Raw genomic sequence first — 22,811 nt, 5'->3', positions numbered from 1 at the left:
ACGGCTATAAACGTCAAAAGGGCAAGCGTTTTTGAGAGGGGCCTGTATTTACCGTACATGAATATGTGCATATTCATGTTTTGCTTTTTTGGGGTTTTTTTTAATTTTTTTATCCGAATATCAGCAATTTAACATTTGCTTCGGGAAATCAATGCGCATATAAACTCAACAATGTTTTCACTCTTAACATAATCACTCTAAAGGCATGTTGGGGAGGCAGTGAGATGAGATAAAGCCAATTTGAAATGAGTCTCTAAAACCACTTTGATTTTAATCTCGCCTGCGATTGTGAACTTGGCACTAAAAGCTTGTTTCAGTAATGTGGGCCTGAAGAAATGGTGCGCTCGATCGACTCAATTCCCATGTAGGCAAGCCAGACTGTTTGCTCTGCCGCAATCGAACAGCTCGAGAAATTCCTCAGTGCAAATATTGTTCATCTCCATCGGACTGATAAAAGGCAGGCGGGGTGAAAGAGATGTCGACCCCCAAGATGCATTTCCCAGAACGCGCTTTCGAGAGCGCGCGTTTCAAACCGCCCCGACCACCGCTCAAAAAAAGCCAAAACTCAACTGTGATCATTCAATTTATCCACCTGTCCGACGGCTGGAAATGAAAGCAGGTTGGTGTGATGGTCGCCTGTGGGGGGCAACAGACCCGGAGTGGGCATGTGTCTGCCTGTCACACGCCGGTCCGGCCTGCATCAGTCAGTGCCGCCACTAAACAGTGGCAGGCAATGAGAGAAGCATGGGAGGATAAGGTGAAGGGGGAAATAACAGCAGAAGGAGAGCGATGGGGGAACGGTCACGTGTCAAAATCACATGGAGCGTACGCAGGCCTATAAAATACCGGCAGATAAGTTTACGATCGGCATTGATTAGATGTAACTCCTCTTTCTGTGATGTTTCGCCTTGTTAGGGACTTTTCAGCAAACCGCCGGGAGAAGAGGGACTGGGCACCGGTCCCATTTGTGGTTCCACTGTCAAAACACCGGAGCTTTTTTTGGTTAAGGATGACAAGTGTTGAATTTATACCAATGGAGACGGATAAATTGGGGGGATAGGGGATCCGGAGTCGAAGCATCCTGTAAAAGAAAGACTTAAATTTCATTCCTGTATCACGACTGAAACGATTCAGCATGAACAGCCGTTCTTTGCGGAGCAGCAGTGGGGAAAATATGACAGTGTTCGCAAGCTCTTTTCATCATTTAGGCACAAAAAAAATGCTTCATCATGTTTTCAAATAATCTATTACGGTGTCAATGTGACGCCGTCCTGATTCGCTAACGAATCCCCCCCCCCCCCCCCCCCCCATCAGTCTCTATGTCAACGCGTTAATCTTTATGTGCCATTTGTAAAAGGTGGGAGCCAGACACGACAATTCCACCTATGCCCCTGCCGCAACGGCCCGCTCTGGCGACCTCATTTGCGGATCCACATTCCCTTTAATGTGGTGCTGCCCTCCAGAAATGGGGTCCAGCTCATAAAAAATCTAAGGTTTGCGGGGCGACTCTGAAATCGGGCGGAACACAGCTCAATCCAGCCGTAATCTACCCTTCTGCCGAGTCTATCCCAGACACCTTGAGAGAGTGTAATGCATAATACATGCCGGTTATTATGCCCTACCTTTGGCGCAGGCGAATGAAAGGCGCGCCGGGGCTTTTTGTGCGAACGTTTATGCCAATAACGCCGCGCTGGAGTCCTACGATGTCAGCGGTTTGTCCATGAAGGAGGTTAATACCATTAGCTGACAGATCAGGAGGCAGCCTGAACAAGCCAGATAATAAAAAACGACAGGAAATCAGTCATGTCATTACCTAATCAGAATTCTCTTTATCATAGAGGGAAAAAAAAAAACACATGGGGGGGGGGGGGGTGGAATCAAGTCCTTTTTTGCGCTTGCATAAACAGCCATTATCTAGGTAAATAATTATTCACGGTGTGTCTGAATGTTGATTACAGCTTCCCCCCGCCGCGTGTAACGGGAAGGAGACGCTCGCTCATCAAATATGGATGAAACGGATGTTGATGCTCTCCATCATAGCACTTAATCACAGCCTTCAGTCAATAGTGGGGGGGGATGAGCGGGCGGGGGATGGCAACATGGCGACTGTAACTGCTCGGGAAGGAGGTAAACACTGGCTGAGCTCGCTTACTTCTTCTTCTTCTTCGTCTGACTCATTTGGTGTTTGGAGATGGCGAGGAGCGATGATGGTTTTAAGGTGGGCGACTGAGAGCGGGGGAAAGTGTGGACTTGTGTGGAGTGTGGGGAGACAGCTCTTGGTGTGGCGGTAAATATGTGTAAATACCTTTGAAAATAATTTAAAGGCGGGAAAAATATATATATATATATATATACACTCGGGTTATTCCTCATGCATAAATGCTATTTTTCAGACTGCTAGTGCCGAAAAAGTCGCCCTCAATGGTTGACAGTGGAGTTTGCGCGTGTGTGTGTGTGTGTGCGTGCGCACAGCCCTGTCATCCTGTGTACACAGTGTTGTGTGCAATGACACTCGCAGGCCTACATTCCCCTTACTTAGCAATATGTTTATCACCCTGCCATAGATTTCCTCTCACGCTGAATGATGAGCTGGAGCCAGCTGCAAACAGGCAAACATCCAATTACTGCGAAAGTTTAGCATGCAGGATGCATCGACCCGCGGAGCCCAGACAAACACAAACCACAGAGAGAGAGAGGGGAAGGGGAGAAAAAAAATAAATAAAACAATCCCCTTATCACCAGAGTGACTAACCCCTTGATCTGCACTTGATCTTCGCTTGTCTTCAAAAGGCGGGATCAGTGTCACGGTAAGGTCAATAAGCAAAGGCAAGGGGGGGTCTGTAGGGAGAGGGGATGAGTTTTAGCGCCGAACCGCACGATAAGATCAAGTTCAGGCAGAGGACAAATCGGCAAGCAGGGGGGAATGGAGGAAATGGTGCTTTAGGTCTGGAGCATGGAGGGGAAACCTGCCCGCATCTGTGTGCTGTCACCGTACTATCAAGGCAATAAAAAACGACAAAATGCAAGAAGTGCGAGTACAAATCTGCGCCATCGCTCGCAGTTTGCATCTACTTGAATCGCGAACATGTGCGGTTTGTTCCTGACTAACCGAGAAGTTTGACTCTCGTTTGGTGTTTTTTGGGGAAAAAAAGCACACCAGCAACAACACATGTACAAAAATCAGAGGCTCAAGTAGCTAATTACTATGCAGGAATAACTAATGCTCGCTGAATGCAGTGGTGTTTATTTTAAAAAGCCATTACGTAAGTTAATGAATACGCGCACACTCTCGGGGCCAGCGGCTCTGCGAGCTTAGTGTTTACTCTGCTTTAAAAGGGTGCTGCTTGCATTTGGGCTCATTATAAGCTGCTTTTTATTCAGGGGGAAAAGTGGGTGATAGTAATTCAAGGATTTGTGATGTATGGACTGAATTAGGGCAGCGATTTAGAGCAGATGCATAGCAGATTGCTATAGGGCCTTTTTCTGTCTGATCGAAAGAACCGGCCAAGAGTTTACCTGTGATGCCTTGCCTTGTGGGTCACGTGTCTGGTCTTTTGTATTCCAAGATTTTGAAGGCCTATTCTCAGAGAGTGGACGTGCGCAAATGTGTGAATTCCTTGCATTTGCCTCCTTGTAGGTTTGCGTGAATATCGTGGTTCCAAGTACTTAGTACCGTCCCGTCTAACGACACTTAGCGGCGAAGACAAAAATGTCAGCGGGGGGCGACGCCAGCTCAGCCATCTCCTGCATCAGTAGCAGAAAAAGGGCAGGTATAGCCTGTGAAAAGGTAATGCGCGGCACCTGGCCGGCCGGTCGGTGCAGGGAGGGGGGCAGGGGCTGGAGCCGGGCCTTAGCAATGCCTGCCACGTCCACCACTCTGACAACTAATTTGCCCTAACATTTCAGCGAAAAGGTCAGACAACCCTCTCCCCAAGTTTATGAATAGTGTATAGGGGCTCGGGCTGACGGAGGGGAGAAGCAGTGAACAAGGCAGGTAGAAGGTCTCTTCATTGACTCGGCTTAGAGCGGGGCGGGGGGTGGGGTGTGTGTGTGTGTGTGTGTGTGTGTGTGTGTGTGTGTGTGTGTGTGGGGGGGGGGGGGGGGGGGGGGGGGGGGGGGCAGCTCTTGTCAGTGTCCAGATGGGAGCTGCTCCGAATCCTTCTCTAAAATCAGGAGCGGAGTTCTGACCTTATCTCATTCAGCCGGGCCACTCGCTTAAGGCGTCAAATTGTTCGGGCCGCACTTTCCGTTGCCTACAGATTTCACAATGGGGCCTTTGACAGCGGTGGTGCTTGAGCCTACAATCAAAAGGCAAAACACACGCACAAAGAAATCCTTGACTCTTTGTAATAAATTCTCCCTGCAAGTGGAAGCAATATCCTTAGGCGGTTTATGGTTGTTGTTTTTTTTTGGTCCTCTACGATGTGAATAAATGGGCTTCCGCGTACGGCACACACTGTTTTCATATCTTAGGTGGACGAAAGCGGACAGAACCGTGGCACGCCCTGAGATTTCAGCCCGCTTGAAGTTGTACCTCTGAGAGTTCGAGGATGTGCACTGAACGCTATTTTCAAATGAAGAAGGCAGCGGACTGGACTGAATTTTTCGCAGAGTACCCGGCAGAGCTGCCCACCTAGACTGGTCCTGAGAATCAGAGATATGGACAGGACACACATAGAGAACGCTATTGGCTGAAACTTCTCCAGATTAGGTCAAAAAATTAAAAACTACAGAATGCGCCCGCTCCTCCCTGTCCGAGGGAGATTATTCAACACGGAGAGGAAGTGGGGGAGTTGTGAGGAAAGTCTCATTGAGCTGAGACATGATAAATTAGCGGACTGAAATGTTAAACAAAATATGTGGCACTGCAGTTCACAACATAACTCCTTTGAGATGGAACACACACACAGGCGCACATTTACACTACAGTATTAGCCTAGGCACTAGGGATCTTCCTGAATCCGCATACCATATTCAGCAAAGCATGAATAATGCGTTTGACAAATTGTTTCAATATTATTCGGATGTTAGTATGCCTATAGTCGTGGAAAGTACATATTCAGGTGAAAATAACTTGACTGGCTTCTCTTATTGAGAGAGAGAGAGAAAGAGTTGCTTGTTTGTGCATCTTTTGTTTGCCATGTGAATAGTCTAATTATTTTGATTACTAATTTAGCATGAGTGAGGCCAGTGTTTCGCTTTTCCTAGTCCCGGCGGGTTTGTTCCTCTGTTCCGCTGACAGACTCTGCAAGGCGGAGTTGATTTGACTGGGAGTGGATGAAGACTCCCTATACTCTGAGTCTGTTCAGTACAGCAGGGATGTTGCGTCTCCCCAACCGCTCCACGCTACCGGTCTCCACAAAACACCTTCACAAAACGCTTTCACACCTGCCGTGTTTGGAGTTGAATCGAACTCTGGAGCGTTTACCCCCCCCCGGTACGAACTCTAGTGCACACAACTCTCAGTCTCAGTCTCACAGTCTCAGAGCGAACCAAGTGAATCCTGAAGCAGATCGTTGAGTAAGAAAACCATGCTGCACACTGTGGGTTTACTGTATAGTCATTTGTTGTCAGGAACAGATTAAACAGACATGTTTAATCTGCTCAGGTGTCAAACTGCATACAAGCAGTTGTGAAAGAGTAACTAAACCCCAAACCCAAATCTGTGGTGAAGCATGACAACTAATGGTGAGAAGTAGGGTACTGAACTGGCCATCTGCTATTGGCTTCTCTTTGGTGCCAGGTGATGACACCACCTGTTGTAGGTGACATCACCTGGCTCCAAAGACCAGCCAATAGCAGATGGCCAGTTCAGTGTTTATAATTGACTGTTTAGTGTCTCCCAGTCAGGAGTGGGGGTTGGTGGTGGGGTTCATCCAGTTGCTTAGAGTACTTCAGAGTGAGATTGAGTATATCTTTATTCCTAAAGATTTTATATCTGTTTATAATTGACTGTTTAGTGTCCCCCAGTGGTCATGCAGTTCATACTACCATACAATAAGATTTCTTTCCTGTGTATAATTGTTTATGGCTGTGGCTGTTTATGGTCATGTTTATAAAAGGCTATGTTTGTGGATATATCACATTTAGGTTGTTGTTTCTAACGGTTAGGGTAAAGCAAATTCTCAGTTTTATATACTTCATTATTATTGATAGGTCATTGTAAAATCCAGAGTTTAATGCTTTAATATCTCAACAACAGCAATGGCAGTGAAGGGAAATAAAATCTCCATCTCAACCACACCCACTTCTGGTTTAAACCCACTTACAGATTTATACAAATACACATGATTTGGTTGGTTGAACAAATGTCACACCCCTATTATGCACACTAAGCAACTAGATTAATATTGCTTGTGTGTCCTCCACTCTCACCTCTACATCGTCTCCTGAGCTTTCCATAGGGTCACATGGTCCCAAACAAAGTTACACTTCCTCGCCAGCCATGCAGACCGCGGCCCACACGAAAACATCCAATTCCCAGGATGCTCTCTGTCCAGATGGGCCGGGCCGGCGACACTTGTTCAATTAAAGGCATCAGGGGAGACCTAACCGCTTTATTATCTGCAGGCTGGGCCACATTGATCAGCCTGTCTGGGACCGCTCACCGCCTATGTGACAGCTTAATCTGGGCCCCCGCACACGCACACACACACAAACACAAAAGCAGACACATACAGATGCACACACTCCACGTAGTACACAGTAATCTGGATGTACTCTGGATTCTATAGAGGTGTAAGCATGTTTTTTTTCTGTCTGTCTCAAGTCAGCAAAAAGAAAAGTAGCAAAGGAAGAAAGAAGAGGTTCTGGGCGATTGGATCAGTTTTCATTCATTGCCTTCTGTCAAGCCGTGAAAACAAACGGTTGTCTTTCTATCCATTTCTCTACCGTTGCACCTGGGAGAAAAAAAAGCAGATTGCTAGTATAGATTTAAAGGCCAATCTGGAGTCAAAGTTTAGTGACCACCTGTGGCACCAAGAATGCCCCCGCCACTGGCTTTCTTTATGTTTATTTCACTGGACTGAAGACCTTTTTCTCCCAAAAAATGCTGAAAAGAAATTTATTGACTGACCTTTTGATTCAAGGACTGACAATATGTGCCAGCCAAACACGGATTTCAAATAGAAACGGAGCAAAATATGGAGTTATGCTGGGTCCAACAAACACGGTAGAGAATGTACTTGAATGACGATTTTGTGCAAAGCCAAATATACATGGAGATATAAAGCATAGTCAAACACAGACACTCAGGCCTGATATTCTGCAGCTTGGAACCTCACAGCTACCCCAAGGTCAACACACTGACAGTTAACCAGTTTGCATTACCAATCCCCACACCCCACCCAAAAAAAAGCCACACACACACACACACACGGCTCATAAGCCACATGGTGGATGACACTGTGTGGATGGCACTGGCTTAGCTGGCAAAAAGAAAACCCTGGCCGAGTTGAGCAGTCATTAACAGTGAGTCCTAGTGAAATATCTAGGCCATGTCTCCTTCCACTGCAACAGCCTGCTGCTTTGACGCCTCGGCTCCTGAGATCTGCTTATATGCATGCTCTCTCTCTCTCTCCCTCCATCTCTCTCTCCCTCCATTCCCCATCTCTTGTTACCCTCTCTCTCTTCCTTCCTCGCCCTCCTCCCCCTCTCATTTCCTTCCTCCCTTCATTTCTTCCTCTCCCCCTCCAAACGATCGCACGCTGAGAAGGCGAGCAGGCCCCGGCCTAACCCGGCACACACACACACAGACACACACACAGACACACACAAGCAGCGAGGGTCTGTGGCATTAAAGCTCTGCCTCTCTGTACACAACAGGGCCCCGAGAGCATTGGAGAGGCGACAGATAAATAAATAAGAGCTGTGGGGGGCGATGCTTTGTGGCAGCTGCTGGACAAATTTATGGCGTTTCCGGTAACAACTCATCACAGCAGTTTGGCCACACTGACAGTGGAGAGAGGGGAAGAGGGGAATCCTGTCAGCGGGCCTGTCGTTAAAGGGATAGTTCGGCTTTTTATTTTTCTTTAAGAGGCCCGTCTGCTTTATCATAAACCCGGAGTCTGCGGTTTAAAGGCACTCACACCATTGTTTTGGGTATTGTGACATAGCGGCAGTTATTAAAGTGGCATGGCCATGATTTTTCCTCCACTATGTCTTTATTATTATTCTGTCCGAAAATGTGGACAGCTTGAACCACAAGATGCTCTGGTGATTTAGGAGATGTGGCAATGTATTCAAACATTTTGCCACTTTATATATTGTACTTTTAAAAACATTTGACTTTCATTCTTATTTAACTTTATTACAATCCCTTTGTGTGTGTGTGTGTGTGTGTGTGTGTGTGTGTGTGTGTGTCTAGAATTGGTACCGTTTGTTATTTCTTTGATGTATCTACTTTCTAATTGGGTGACTCAGCTATTTGTACAAGGACTAACAGCATGAAATGTATTTTGAAGCTACACAGGATTTGTTTACATTTGCATTGGATGTAGTGAAGAAGAAATAGCCTTTTGAGCTACAGCGGTGTATGCAAGTTGTGAAGAGAGTATTTTGCACCCCTAACTTTCTAAAAATCTCTGCACATACACAAATGATAGCCACGCTAAGAAATCCTTGATTGTGACTTTAACCGAATTGAAATTACATCATATTCTCCCCACATTGTGGCAAGTGCCTGGTGCACAAAAAATAACAGACTTGAAAGTGTCCAAGTATCCCTTTAAGGCCTTTTTTCTTCAAAGTCACACATATTTCCATCTCACCTGCCTTCCATAGCGAATGGTGAGTCGGAGATGCATACACACCGTGTCGTAAAGCTTCAGAGTGTTTCTTTTTTTTTTTTTTGTCCCTCAAAGCACCTCCGCAAAGTCTTTGAAAACACTGACCATGGGTTTTGAATTCGAGTTTTGTGATAATCTTTGATCACAATGAGCGCATCAAGGATGGGAGGTGGAGGAGTGTGTTTTGGGTTGTGGGATGACAATGATGGGTGTTGTTTTGGATGATATGCAACGTGTGTGTGCATATCAGAGGTAAAGCTTTGAGGAGTAAACGTGGAGTTTAATGTTCCATGCTTAAGTGATACATTACTGATCTCCATAGAATCAACCTGACTGAGACAGGGCTTGACTTTAGTTAAAGGCATTGTTTTACTGACTTCATATCACTGCACATATTACTGCGCTAAACAAACACACGCGCTTACATCATTTTCCAAAATAGAAATGTCTCGGCTTGCTGCGATTTCCACTGAAATGGCAGTTAAATGCCATGAATGCGTCCGTCAAAATCCGGTAATCATAGTGACCGAGCACAATGGCTGCCGCGTTCCACACACACACACACACACACACACCTGGAGATCCAGTGGAACCGATTCGTGTTTAAGGTCAAATCATGCCACATTTACTCTGTAGGAATTGGAATGAAAATTGGTGAGAAAGAAGGAGGTTGAGTGGATATAAGGAGGAGAGGGAGACAAAAACAAACCGAGATGCAGAGAAAAGAAAGAATAGAGCGAGACGGGGGAATGCAACGGAGGATAGAAGGAGCAGTAAACTGACAACAGAGGTACAAGGGGGGAAAAAGAGAGAGAGGGAGGAGGTGGAAGAGAGAAAAAGAGAGCAACGCATTCTCCAATCTACCCCGCCGGAATCCCAAAAGAATATCGCTGTACGTTCAAACAGAGGGAGGTCCTCAGTGGCGAAACAAACGCACTCAAGTGTTACTATTTTCCCATTATGAAACTGAGGGAGGGATGAGGAGAGAATAGCTCTATTCCCCATTTCCCTTCTTTTATTGGTCGCTCCCATTCATCTGGCTGGCCTATTGATCCCAATTTTACCAGACCATTTCTCTCCGCACTGCCCCCCCCCCCCCCCCCCCCCCCAATACATAATTGTAGGCCGGCTAAATGAACAACAAAAAAGGGCAAAGGCCCGGACAAGGAAGTCGAGACAAACGTTCGCAGAAAAGAGTGAAGAATAGGTTTTCCGGGAAAGTAGTTCCGGACCATTTTCCGCGGATGGAGAGAGAGTGTGTGGTGCTTAACCTCAGCGGTATGCACATATCACCTATACACACACCCACCTACACACATGCGTAAACAGGTTTGCAAAATCTGTCTTGTATAAAAAAAAAAAAACATTCCTAGACACGCACTCACACACAGACACACACCTCAGAGAAAGAAGAATGTGACAGTTGCCACTTCGCCTCAACCTTGTTGCTTAGCAGCCAGGTGGAAATGAGTACGAGTGCTTTTATTTTCTCAGCGCTGGCTGCCTCGCGGGTTGGGGGGACGGACAGGGCAGGAGATGGACTTTTCACCGGGGCGCTTGCCCAAATGCAATCTCTCGCAGTGTCACCTGGCCAGGCGCGGACTCTTAGCTTTGCGGTCAGTGACATTTCATGGCATAATTGAATTCAGAAGAGAGGTGCAGGTACACGTCGGGAGTGCTCCGGCGCGCTGGAAATAATGGCAAGGTTTGGGTAGAGAGAGGAAGAGGAAGAGAAAAAAATGAAGCGGTGTCTCTTGATTGGGCCCCCGCTGTCTTGAGCCACGGACAAATCTGGTTATGAAAGTGACAGTGGGTGTCAGGTGGAAAATAGGAATGTGTCAGCTTCTGCTTATAGCCCTGCATGCCAGTTTACAAGTGTGCATGTGCACGTGCACACACACACACCATAAAATGTGTGTTTGGGGATGCTTCTCCAGACCGATGCATGCCAAATTAAACCTGTCCTGATATGAGCCTCGCCTCCACGCTGTAGATTTCACCCCTCTTGATGTCTCCATTTGACTGTTTTCAATGTAGCTATAGCTGTATTTGGATGGGATCAGTTCTCAGGACAGAGTGCGTAACGTATTAACAGGACATGAGCAATGTTAATGGCCAATTGCACAGGTTAAGAGATATCTGTAATCAGTCTCCAAAATTACAGAGATGGGGTGCCTACTCCATTTATGCCTTATCATCACACTAAAAATGTGTCATGTAATTTCCGCAATTTACATTGATGTGTTGGAGCACAATACAACTTGGCTGCAAGAGCGAAGAAAAGCCACAACTAGACCAGAGCTGAGACTTTGGGTCTGATCTAGACATCTTGATTGTTGTAGAAAAATGACATAGTCCAAAAAAATAACTTCTGCTATGGTGGGAATAGGGCCGACAACAATCTCAATGTCATGTCAGTTCAGACAGGACTAGTTTTACCTGAGGTTACTTCGACTGGGCATTTACAAGAGGTAAGTCTTACATTAATCCAATGATTAATGTAATCATTATCAGAGCATGACTAAAAGTAATCCCATCCGAACACGGCTTATGTTGCCTATCAACACCATTGCCAGTGAAGCCTTGGTAGATGATTCACCCACTTTGTATACTGGCTACTTTGATGATAGTGTTAAGCATTAGTAGCCACTAAATGAACAAGGTTACTAGAAGCTTTATTGAAGACTAACAATGGATGTTGCAGATAACAAATATGTCTGAAGCCACTGTCACAATCAATGAGTCTTATTTACAAAGTGTTGCTTTTGAATGTATTCCTGTGTGAGCAAATGATAATTACTCTTCCAATGCAATTACAACTTACTGAAGCAAAAACTGGTGAATAGTTACTGTATGTCACAATATTATGTACACCCACTGTGGGCAATGAATAAACCAAGGTCCAACTCCACCTCCTCTCCGCTCGCCTCTCCTGTCCAAACCAGATTGCCTCCTTCAGCCCAATAAAGCTTCCTATGGAGGCATCTTCTGTATAAGCCTCTTAGCTACAACCTATGAGTTTATCTACCAAGAGAGGGGAGAAGGCGATCGAGATGAGGGAGAGAGGACAGGAGAGGGAAGGGGGGGTGGGAGGATTGGTATAGAGGGAACGGTAGGAAGGGATGTTGAGAATACAGATAGGTGGCAAGGAGAAGGAAAAAAATGGGAGATTGATGAGATAGGGATAAAGTTGAAAAGAAAGGCGGGAGGGATAAGGGGAGAAGAAGAGGGAAAGAAATCATAGAGTGATAGATATAGAGGAATTGAAAAAGGAGAGGAGGATTACCGTGACTGTATCCCTGGCGGGGCATAAATTAAGTGGTGGAGACAACAAAAACGAGAGACGCGGCAATATAAACTCCGAATGCCCCATAACCTCCGAATCCTGTGGGAAATGCTTAAAAGACTGTATGTCCCCCCCCATCTCAAAAGCAAGCAAGGCGCAGAGGAGCACAACAAATTTTCATTTTAATACACAGGAGAGGGGACGACTTGGAAGGATGCGTAGAAATCCCTCCCAAAGCTCATTGTAATATAGCTGAGAGTGCTGAGGTTCAGACGCGGCGAGTGGTAGGTAGAGGGGAAAATCGTCAAGTAAAGGAGGGTGATTTGAATAAAGTTACAAGTTATTTGCATGAGGAATAGAGTATGCAGATGTTCAAAACAACTGATGTGGGTCTTTCCGTTAAAAGGGTAAAAAAAAAAGAAATCTGTCGCAACCTTGCAGCTCCTCCAAGGCGCATGAATCAAAAAGAAGCAAAGGAATGAAAAGAATTCAGCTACTCTTGGGGAAAAACTTGACAATTTAATATTAAAAACCGAGGCGTTTTGGCTGCCATAGCCTTCGCACATAGTCTACATTAAATATATGCCTCAGAGCCCATAGACCAATCAGACATTGGCTCATTTTTACGTTTAGAAGTTGAATTTACAGCACTGCAATGCTCTGCTAAAGCAAAAAAAGCAAAAAAATAAGCAAAGATTTCTACTAGAGACCTTTGACAGAAAACCCAGGCACACGTAATTCTCTCCTTCACACACACACACACACACACACACACACACTGTACAACACCACAGCTCCGGGGCTTCCGCATTGTCCGAGCCATTTCTCTCCCCATCACAGCGAGCAGTATTGCCCCGAGGCCACACATGTTGACACTGAAGCATCTGGAGTCGCTCACAAGTGGACGCCCACTCCATCCCTTCTGACTTTGTTATCACAAAGCAGAGAGGGAGAGAGAGAGAGAAAGAGAGAGCCGCGTGGGGTGAAATTAACGTCTTGTGAGAACAGGCATGGCTGGACCCGGGCTCCTCCTGGACCCCGAGGAGCTTTAATCTCACGGCAACATCTGGCGGAGGCCGAGCAGGCGGAGGCAACATCAAGGCAATCCTACTGTCCAAAGGCTCTTGAGCAATTTCAGAGGCGAAGAAAGACGCCATTCAGCTCCATTCAACCCTCCCTGTCCAAAGAGGTTAGTGTGTGTGTGCGTGTGCGCGCGGGTTTGCTTTGCAGCCTATTCTTTTCAAGTGGTTGTGAATAAAAAAAGCTAGCCAGCAATCTCGCACAATCGATCGCTTTGTTTGAACACAGCAAATCTCTCGTGCGTTCAATGAAAAATGCACCGTTAAGTTTTATTGATCAGAGAGAACGGACAAATAGCCTTGTTATGCTATGCCCGTTGTATAAATAAATGCCCTATCATTTTCAATTGCTATTGAAATGTACCTTTTTTGGCAAGATCAAAACAATCGTAATAATAGATCCAGGTGGTCAGCCTTTTAGCCGAAGGTATTCAACAACAACTGGAACGGCAGCAGTTGGGATTTGAATGAGGAACATGTACAAGCACCGTTCATTCCAGAAACAAACATCCCAATCTAGGTTAATACCACAATGACATCATGACATTTAATATTTGCTTTATTCTCCGTGTTTTCTCCGTCTGTTGCCTCGCCGCACACACATCTAGAAAACGTTTGAGTTTTTCGGTCTATGATTTTGTTTTATTTCTCCTGATCAAATAAGAACAAAATCCATAATCTGGTTTGGATGAGCCAAAGTAATCTCCTATAACTACAGGCCCCACTCAATCTTTAATCCTATATCTCCAGCCGGCATCAAACTCCCATTTTTCGTGCGGGGGGGAAAAATATTTTTTCCCGTCCCTGAGGGTCAGATTAAGTTGGGGGGTCTGTGCAGCCCAGAAAGAAAAGATCATTAGCCTTGATCAGATTGATTAAGATCAGCGTGGGCGGCTCAGAACATCCCTCACCCAAACAAAGCGGCCGGGCCACTAAATCTATCAGCCAGTCACAGAGGCCAAGCGGGGCCGGCCGGGGCTAGATGGGATTTGTTACTGTCCAATTGTATATGAACTGTTCTCTCAGCCGTGTTCACGGTCATGGTCATGGTCTGTCAGACCATCAGTTGGAGGGGAATTAAAGATGGCCAGCCTTCAGCATCTGAATGAACAGCGTATTTATAAAAAAAGACAGTGGCCTCCGTGCTTTTCTACTCCCTCCGCAATGTGAGTCATTTTTCTTTTAACCTTTACTTATCCAGGGAAAGTCCACTTCAGCAACACATTTACCCGGTTACACACATTCCCACCCGAATACACCCAGTACAACCACAGTCTTCTACTGTAGGCCACTGTGCAATTCCACTAGTGCAGTAGGTTGGGATGGGACAATATGCTTATCTCATGATAAAATTCAATACGCAATATGAGGTTCACGATTCGATACAACCACGACACGATGTAATAAAAAAAGTTCAATGACAACAAAGTCTGACTGTGCAGATTTATGTTGATTTCTGAGCCACAAATCTTTGCAGCAATGGCATTGGCTCACTAGAATGTAAACAATGATTTAAAATGTCATTACAAAGAGTAAACAATATAGTTTCAATGGAGAGCTTGTGAAATTGTGATGGTCTAGTCATCTCATTTATGATTACTACAGCAGAATAAAATGTAGATATGGTAGCTTTCTGCCCCACAATATGTATTGTTACATATTATAGATATTGATATTGATTGATATTCAATATATCATGCCATCCCCAGCAGTAGGGGGTTCAGTGATGTGCTCAAGGGCACCTCGATGGTAGCTGTTGTGGGACATTCTCCCAGTAGGTTCTGCGATTCAAAGCATCAGGTCACAAGCCCACCTGTCTAACCTCAGGCTACCACTTCAGCTTTAGGGTCATTTCTTCATTAGCTGCCTTAAGAATACCATTGCACAGGCAATAAGGTAAACCTGAGCTAACTTAATGAAACTATACATCACATGTACAGGGCATTTCCTCCAGGGAGAGCGCATGCTTGGACGTCGCTATGCAGATAGCAGTGCCGCGGCTGGCTTGGCAGTGAAAACAGGTCAGTGTCCCGGGCAGATCATCAATCGTGGCCCCGCTGACTAACATGCGAGGGCCACCGGCCGCCTTCCAGGGGCACCTCCCTCCCCGGGGCTTTCAAGGTCCCCTCGCATCATCAATCTCAAGCAACCTTTGAACACATGGTCGCCGACACTAATTAGACCAAATACGGTCATGGGGAAAACCCTAAAAATAGAAGAGAAACGAGAGCAGTAGCACTGCCCGGGTTCGGTATCGGAGACAATGAGCCATTAAACAGATCTCCTATCAAGTGTCCTGTTGATACGCAATACACTAGGAACACAGCTCCTTGCATTAATTAAATTACCATGACTTTGGAGAGCACAAATTAATTGAGTTGTTGGGACTTGCGAGTTGCAGGTTTAGTCAGGAGTTCCAAAAAAAGCTCCGTGTGCCGACCCTGGGGCATTTTTTGAGCCGAAATAAACTCCAGAGCTTTAGAAAATTCTTTAAAAACCCCGGGGAACCTCAGGCACAGTCTTGCATATTAGAGTTATTTTCCTATTAGCCGTGCATCTGGGAAACACCTAGACCTCCACACAAGGGCAATGTTCCCCTCTCAAATTGCTAGGAGCCCACAGAATAAAAAGTAACTTAACCTACAATACCTAGCTACCCTTGCCAGATGCAAAAAGCATATCTACAGAACCTGGTTCAAATCAGTTTGAAAAATGTAGGTGCTGAAATGCCTTTGCATACACAAACACGTCCTAAGCCAAAGCCACACTGTGCAGCTCTGAACTATGCATGCATTCTACATCTATTGGACTGGCTGGTTTTACTTCTGTAGTCTGGTGAATGTTAATGGAGAGCCAGGAACCCCATGGCTGCCCGGCTAGGCAGAAGTCTTAGTGACGAACCCCCGCTAAGAGGCAGAGTCGGAAGAGAGGGCTTCTCCGTCTGCCCCCGGGGGTCCCCGAGGGAGCCGCCGGCCCTCCCTCGGGTCTGTCGCGGGAAACAGATCACCACACTCCATCACAGCATAGGTCAGCGCTCTGCTCTGCTGGGTCCCGGTGTCTCTCACTCTCGCAGTCTGACTCTCTCTCTCTCTCTCTCTCTCTATCACACACACACAAAAGCTGTGCAGCCTCCTCAGCCCTCACCTCACTCTACATCAGAGTGGAGGGGCCACTCTGTCAGACAGTGTTGCTAGGAATTATGGGAATGTCACCATCCCTCGCTGTCCCCCTATAGTCCCCCTGACATTTTCCCATCAAGGGCTTCAGTGGTACTGACATGTGACCCAGCCGCAAGGGCACATACACAGATTCATACACACACACACACATACAGAATGATCATAGGAAGCTTGTGATCCTCACATTCAAACAAGGCGAGAAAATGTCAGCATCAAACAGTCTATAAAGAAGTGCTTTCACTCTACATACCAAGCCCGAGTCAGAATTCAGATTGAGTTCACAAGGTCGGGCGCTAACAGTGAAGTGACACTACAATATACGCTGCTGTATTTCCAATATGCCACAAGTTAAACAACTCATGCTCCATATAGAGAAATAACTGCATCGTTCAAGGCTTTGGGAAAAAGGAAACTTGGAGCAGGGGGGCGTTGTTTTCATAGTGATTTCCCCTGCTAATTCAGGCCATCTGATAGGTAATCCATCACCCCAAATTCTGAGAGGAAGAAATGCAACTGCGAAACACAAGCGCACGCACACATATGCAAGCACCAATGCGCATACCCACACCTGTACACCCATTCTGCATCCCTACCCGACCTTTCCACCACCAGTCAACCCTTATTCCCCCTCTATCGGTGTGAAGGTTGTGGGTTGGATCGGGCTTGCGAATAAATCATACATTCAAAAAAGCTCTGAGCGGTGTGTCAGAGGAGTTATCAGCAGTCACACTTCAACCACCTTTCTCTGTCTGAGTGTCTGACTTGACTGACGAACTGACTGAATGGTCCAGTGGATGGATCTCTTCCCCAACAGTGCAGAGTGGATGACAGGCAGCAGCCTGCAGACAGACAAGCTAATGCTAATCTATCCACAAAGTCTGCTGCGCCCGGCGCTAGCTTAGTGCCTGGCCCAAGGGCTAATGAGGCCCCTCAGGGGCCCCGACTGGCTGCCTTCGTTCATTCTTGTTGGAGATAGGACCGGCATAAGGAAAGCAAGAGGACAAGATCTCAAATTCACCATGTCATACCTTGTTAGCCTCTACGATACCTCGTTAACTTGTGAAATTGACTCTAGAATGCCAAGCTGTCTATGTAGTTTTCCATTTTTAAAGCTATACTGCATGAAGTATTCCCTTGAGTGAATTCTACAACCATATGCCAGTATCCAAAAAGGAGAATCCATAATCAAAACAAAATAATCAAACCAAAGTAAAATAATCAAGAGATAAAAGAGGGTATAATGTTTTGGTTGCAAATCTGCAGCTTTTGTCTCTTGTGGAAACGCTGTAATTTAGGCCCCCTGGAAGTCACTTATAACCGCAGTCCAAACTGACAATGCCCCTCCCCAGAGGGAGGACAGACAGCATAAAACAAGCAGCCAGCGCTGGCATCCGGCATGGACACCAACATAAAGGGAAGCCATCAGAGGGCCTTCGGAGCAAAGCATCGGTCTTACCTTCAACAGCATACTCTTCAGCTTCAGGGGAGGGCGGGTCCAAAGGGGGTACATGGAAAAGAGAGAGAGAGAAAAGACAGAAAGAACAGACTCATTAGATGTTCTTCTTAAACAAATGCATGCCTTAGTATTTTTTTTCTTCAGAAGAAATCTTTACAGTATAAAATATAAATGACTGAGGACTTCCTTTAAGACTTCAGATCTCTGAGACCTGACAGCAAAATGAAACAAATTCCGCTCCAATGAAATGATGTCATCTGATGTCATCTGTCTGTTGACTTATTTAAAAAGCCAGAAAATGGCCCAATGATTTTTACAAGCGCACGCACATGACTTTCTTGAAGAAATGCCCAGTAGGAGATGTTGAGAAACCCAAAGCATCATAGTGTAACCGTGCCACCCACCACAGGGAGCAGGAGGCTTCAGTCAAAGAGGATCCCTAACTGGGAGACATAAATGGAGAAGCCCATACACTCGCACACTTCTTTCTGCCTTAATGATATAGTGCGGGGGAGTCAGAGAGACCGGGCTCCAGCAGGACGCTTCAGTAAAAAGCGCTACCCTACGGCGGCAGGGGCGAATCTTTAAAGTCAGAAAACGAAACCACAGCTGCCTGCCACTCCAGAAACCCCATGTCAGATGATAAGGCACTACACAAGAATGCAAAAGAGCCTCTAGCTTGGCACGGCACCCCTATGGAGAACTTAGCATTTTGATCTGCTATTGTGGCTGCTGGGCTCGGCTCTTGATGGGGACTCTTACATTGAGCTGTAGCCTGATCAACAGTGTTTTCAATATAACTCTATGCCGCGCTGGTTCACCGCGTGTTTGCACTGGTAAAGCTTCTCAGTCGGAGCAAACACAGCTGCGTTACAGGGTTTACGCAGACAGGCCTTTTGTGCAGCAGCATAAGAAATTAAGGGAACCGACGAGGTCAAGCACTCACAGAGAGTTAGGCCAAATAAGAGATATGCTACACTTCAGAACTGCAAAGTATAAGTCGATATTTTATATATGAGATCCATATAAGGCTGCTGCTAGTATGTGTGTATGGATGCCTGTGTAGTTACAGTTGCTTTTAGCATTAAGATTTAATGATCACAGTCGCCATTTAAAAATCAGAAACGCACCACTGGGGGCCCAACATGGCTGCAAAGTGAGCAGGGGCCGCGAATCGAGGTCAGCCACAGTTCCCATAACACATCAACACAGCGCGTTATGTTCCTGAAAAGGGATTCTCTTGAATGTAGTCACACACATGCTCCCTCTCTCATGGACACACACACAGGTTTGCTCTGCTCATGACTGTACTCTTCTTCATGCCCAAATTGAAGTGAGCTATTCGTTAGATTAAGGTGGCTGTCACAAGTACCTCTTTGGAACATAAAAACTCCTACTAGTCTGGTGAGCGTACAAAAAGCAACAGGGAGACTGGCATGCCAATTGAAGGCCCTTCATGAGCGCAAGAGCCCTTGCCAAGCTGAAGCAAAGGGACCATGTGTGTCTGATGTACAGTAGAGGTTGTTTATATGATCACCGGCCATGACTCTGCCTTTCCTCTCCACTCATCCCTCGTCCTTTCTTTCATTGCGGTCCCTCATATCTTTTTTTTCTCTCTCTCTCTCTCTCTCTCAGACCTCTGCTTCAATTGGTCTACCTTTTAGAGACACAGTGGGAAGCCACTCTGTTCAAACATGGGCAGACACAAAGAAAAAAAGCCCATTTTCCTCCACAAACACTGGAGAGAATCTCTCGGACAGTCGGGACGTCGGCTTGTTTGAGCACGCGCTTTGGAGACAGTTCATGCGGACCACCGCCCTCCCCAACCCCATCTCTTTCGGCAAGCAAATAAATGGAAAGATCATTGACTGTTCATGTGTTTCTACTCAAAAGCACACATAGAGAAAACCGAGAAAATCGAACAAAGGCATAGGACAATTATACTGCAGCGAAAAGTTCTCATTTCAAGATGTGGTTTTGCCTTGGTGCATAAAAGCCAGACGGATAAAAGCGACTTAGAGCTTCTGTCGTACTGCACCGGCTTGAAATGCAAATTATATTTAGACAGAGTTCACCCTTCAGGAAAGACCATAGTGTTACAATTACATAAATGCAGGCTTTGAAATGTTGCCACATTAGCGCTGTTTTCCTCACTTCCCCCCCTGAACACATCCAGGAAGACGTTCCTTATCCCTTGAGAAGATTAAGTACGCTCCCTCAAGAGTCCAACCTACAGAACATGGTGAGCGCCATTAACTGTTAAATCCACGCCATTTCTAGTTTGACTCTTAGATATTACCTGGCGGTTCTCGAGGGCTTTTTGGAGCAGACGTAGCTCCACACTGGGAATAGCTGTGAAATCTAGCCTTAAGAAAAAAATATACTATTTCAATCAGATACTTGGTGGGATATTACCCCGTCTTTCTGAAGTCATCCCTTTTATCCCATTGATAGTTTCCGCTAGTCTTTACTCACCTATTACCTTTATCCCAGAGCTGTTTTCCATTAGGTGTTTCCTACATAGCCCCGGGCTTTCAGCTCCACCGGGATCCTAGTATTTTCAATGTTCCGTGTGATTCATAGGGGAATGTGGAGAACGTTTTTGAGAGGCAGAGCTCAAAAGCTTTCCTATGTATATGTGATGCCCCAGTACACAGATGGGGCCCATTCTTAAGGCTTAGAAACCTGCCTTGAAGAAAAAGAAGACTATTTATTTTGCATTAAATTTCCACCCCAATTCAAGACTAAAGACAATCAAAAAAGAAAAAAAGAAATGCAGACATAAGCCAGAGTTCAAATTGACAGCTAGTCAAATGTGACATTTCTCTCCTCTATCTCTAAATTAGTGTGCAATACCTCCAACTACAAAAGCACAAAAAAAAAGAAGTCTAAATTAATCAAGAAGACAGACACTGGGAATGGAAGTGAACAGAATTCAGAAGTGGGCTGCAATAGAAATAAAAAAATAACAGTAAAATACAGGCGAGAGAAGTGGGGAAGTTGGATTTCTTCGCCAATGAATCCCTGAGGGCTTTGGAGGCAAATGAGAGACTTTTCAGACCTAATCCTCCCCGAGCTAACTAAAGGATTTACCAAGGGGAGGAAAGCATGCCTGCATAGAAAAATAACCTCCTCTCCATCACTAACCTCCCATTTGTTTGCACATAAAGTAAAGAACACAATGAACTATTTGTTAGAATCAAAAAGAGCATGAATGGGCATCAAATTATATGGCAACGTATTGCACTAGCTACAAATTTGTATCACAGCCAAAACATAATATTGCAGCCTTTATCTAGATAGTGGAAAAAATATGTTAAAGAGTAACTAAACCCCGAACCCAAATCTGTGGTGAAGCTTGACACCTAATAGTGAAAAGTAGGGTACTGAACTGGCCAACTGTGCCAGGTGATGTCACCTGGCACAAAGACCAGCCAATAGCAGATGGCCAACTATGGATAAATAGTCAGGAAAAAGCCGGTACATCAGCGGTGAATACACACTTCAGCAGCAACTAATGGTGGAGGTATTAATGCTCAGACAGTCATACGTCAGTAAATGTTTTCAGAGAACTGGCATTTTAAAATCAACCAGTGTGCGCCCCGAGAAAAATTATCTGTTGTGATTGTTGACTTCTTTTTAAGAATATTCATCAATAATTTCCAGAATAATCTCCTCATTATAGATAAAGGGCTAAAGCACAGCTCAAAGCAGCACATCATCACAGAGGGAGTTCAAGCTCAACACAGAGGCCGCTGGAAAGTGGCCGTATCTCTCCCTCTCTCACACACACACACACACACACACACACACATATAGTCACACACAAAGCAGATCTCACAAGAGGTCACACACACGCTGCAACACAATCTCATAAAATGTCGTGAGCATAAACTCTGAAAAGGATTGTGTGACAATCGCAAGAATTGGACATGTCATTTTCTCCTGTTCTTCACATGAAAAGGTTCACTAAGGGCTAAGTTTAGGCTTTGCTTATGGTTAGAGTTAAGGTTAAGCAACAATTTATGGATCAACATCATGGATATTCCCTTCAATCCAATTGCTGTAGCCTTTGATTTGGACCTTCTTGGGTAATTTGGCCTCCAGCTTTGCTCATTGCTCAACGATAATGAAAGATTTGGTGTATATTTTCTATTTTTTTGTCCATAGAGTGGTTAAGTTAGCCTCTGTTTCCATCTACATTGCTGTCTTCCACTGTCTACCCACCGTTAGTATGACGTAGTTCCAATATGGCCACTCTAGGCATAAAGCGAATAAGTCAATAGCAAGGATGTTAGAGCAGCATGCAGCATTTTCTTTGGATTCACAAAGGTTACTACATTACACAAGTTAAGTTACACAAGGCTTTTAAACTGGATTGTTTTTGCTTTTAGGCAACAAGTGGTGAAAAAAGGAGGCATCACAGAGCCGTGCACAACACTGATTATACTGCTTTCTTTGTTATAACCTTGCATTGATTTTAGCATAATAAACCACAGTGTACCAAAAAGTGATACTTAATTTGAAATGTCTGAGCCTCGCTTCAAAGTCAGCCTTTTATTCCAGACTTCAAATACAAAACATTATTTTACATGGCCGCTGCCTTGTGAGTCACTCAAGTCGCACTAGAAACACTTTCAAGGTCTATTATTTTGGCCGGCAGAGTGTCACACAGAGAATTGAGATTTCAAAAGGCAGGAGGGAGAGAAAAAGCCCTTTGCTTCCAAGGCTATTTGACATCACTTTGGCAGAGGCACAGAGCACAAGAAAATGACAACATTAGTGAATAGTGGAGACAAAATAAGTAGAGAGAAGACAGGCAGACGGATAGAAAACCCACGTGCACACACTCTCGCACACACACAGACACAAAGACACACAGTTTCACAAGCTGACATACACACACACCCTTCTTCTCCCTCTTTACATTCTAATCAGAAGGAAGCTTTGTCCTGAACTCTCCTACATTGTCAGAAACTTTCTCTGTGAGTGACAAGTTAATCCGCGAGACACGGCCTTTGCAGA

The 22,811-nt window shown here is 45.4% G+C and overlaps 1 protein-coding gene across 3 annotated transcripts in view; it reads right to left on the bottom strand.

Annotated features, from left to right (window-relative positions):
- The window catches only part of nrxn2b (neurexin 2b), a 603,500-nt gene that overhangs the window by 545,343 nt on the left and 35,346 nt on the right, over positions 1–22,811 (bottom strand). For all 3 annotated transcript variants that reach the window (XM_078281834.1, XM_071923519.2, XM_071923520.2), the window contains exon 2: positions 17,787–17,807. In XM_078281834.1, coding sequence (XP_078137960.1) covers positions 17,787–17,807 — 21 coding nt within the window. The remainder of the gene's footprint in view (positions 1–17,786; positions 17,808–22,811) is intronic.

This window comes from Centroberyx gerrardi, chromosome 23 (assembly GCF_048128805.1).
Source record: "Centroberyx gerrardi isolate f3 chromosome 23, fCenGer3.hap1.cur.20231027, whole genome shotgun sequence".
Lineage (NCBI taxonomy): Eukaryota > Metazoa > Chordata > Actinopteri > Beryciformes > Berycidae > Centroberyx > Centroberyx gerrardi.
The sequence above is the reverse complement of the archived record's forward strand: the minus strand, read 5'-3'. Positions and strand labels throughout refer to the sequence as shown.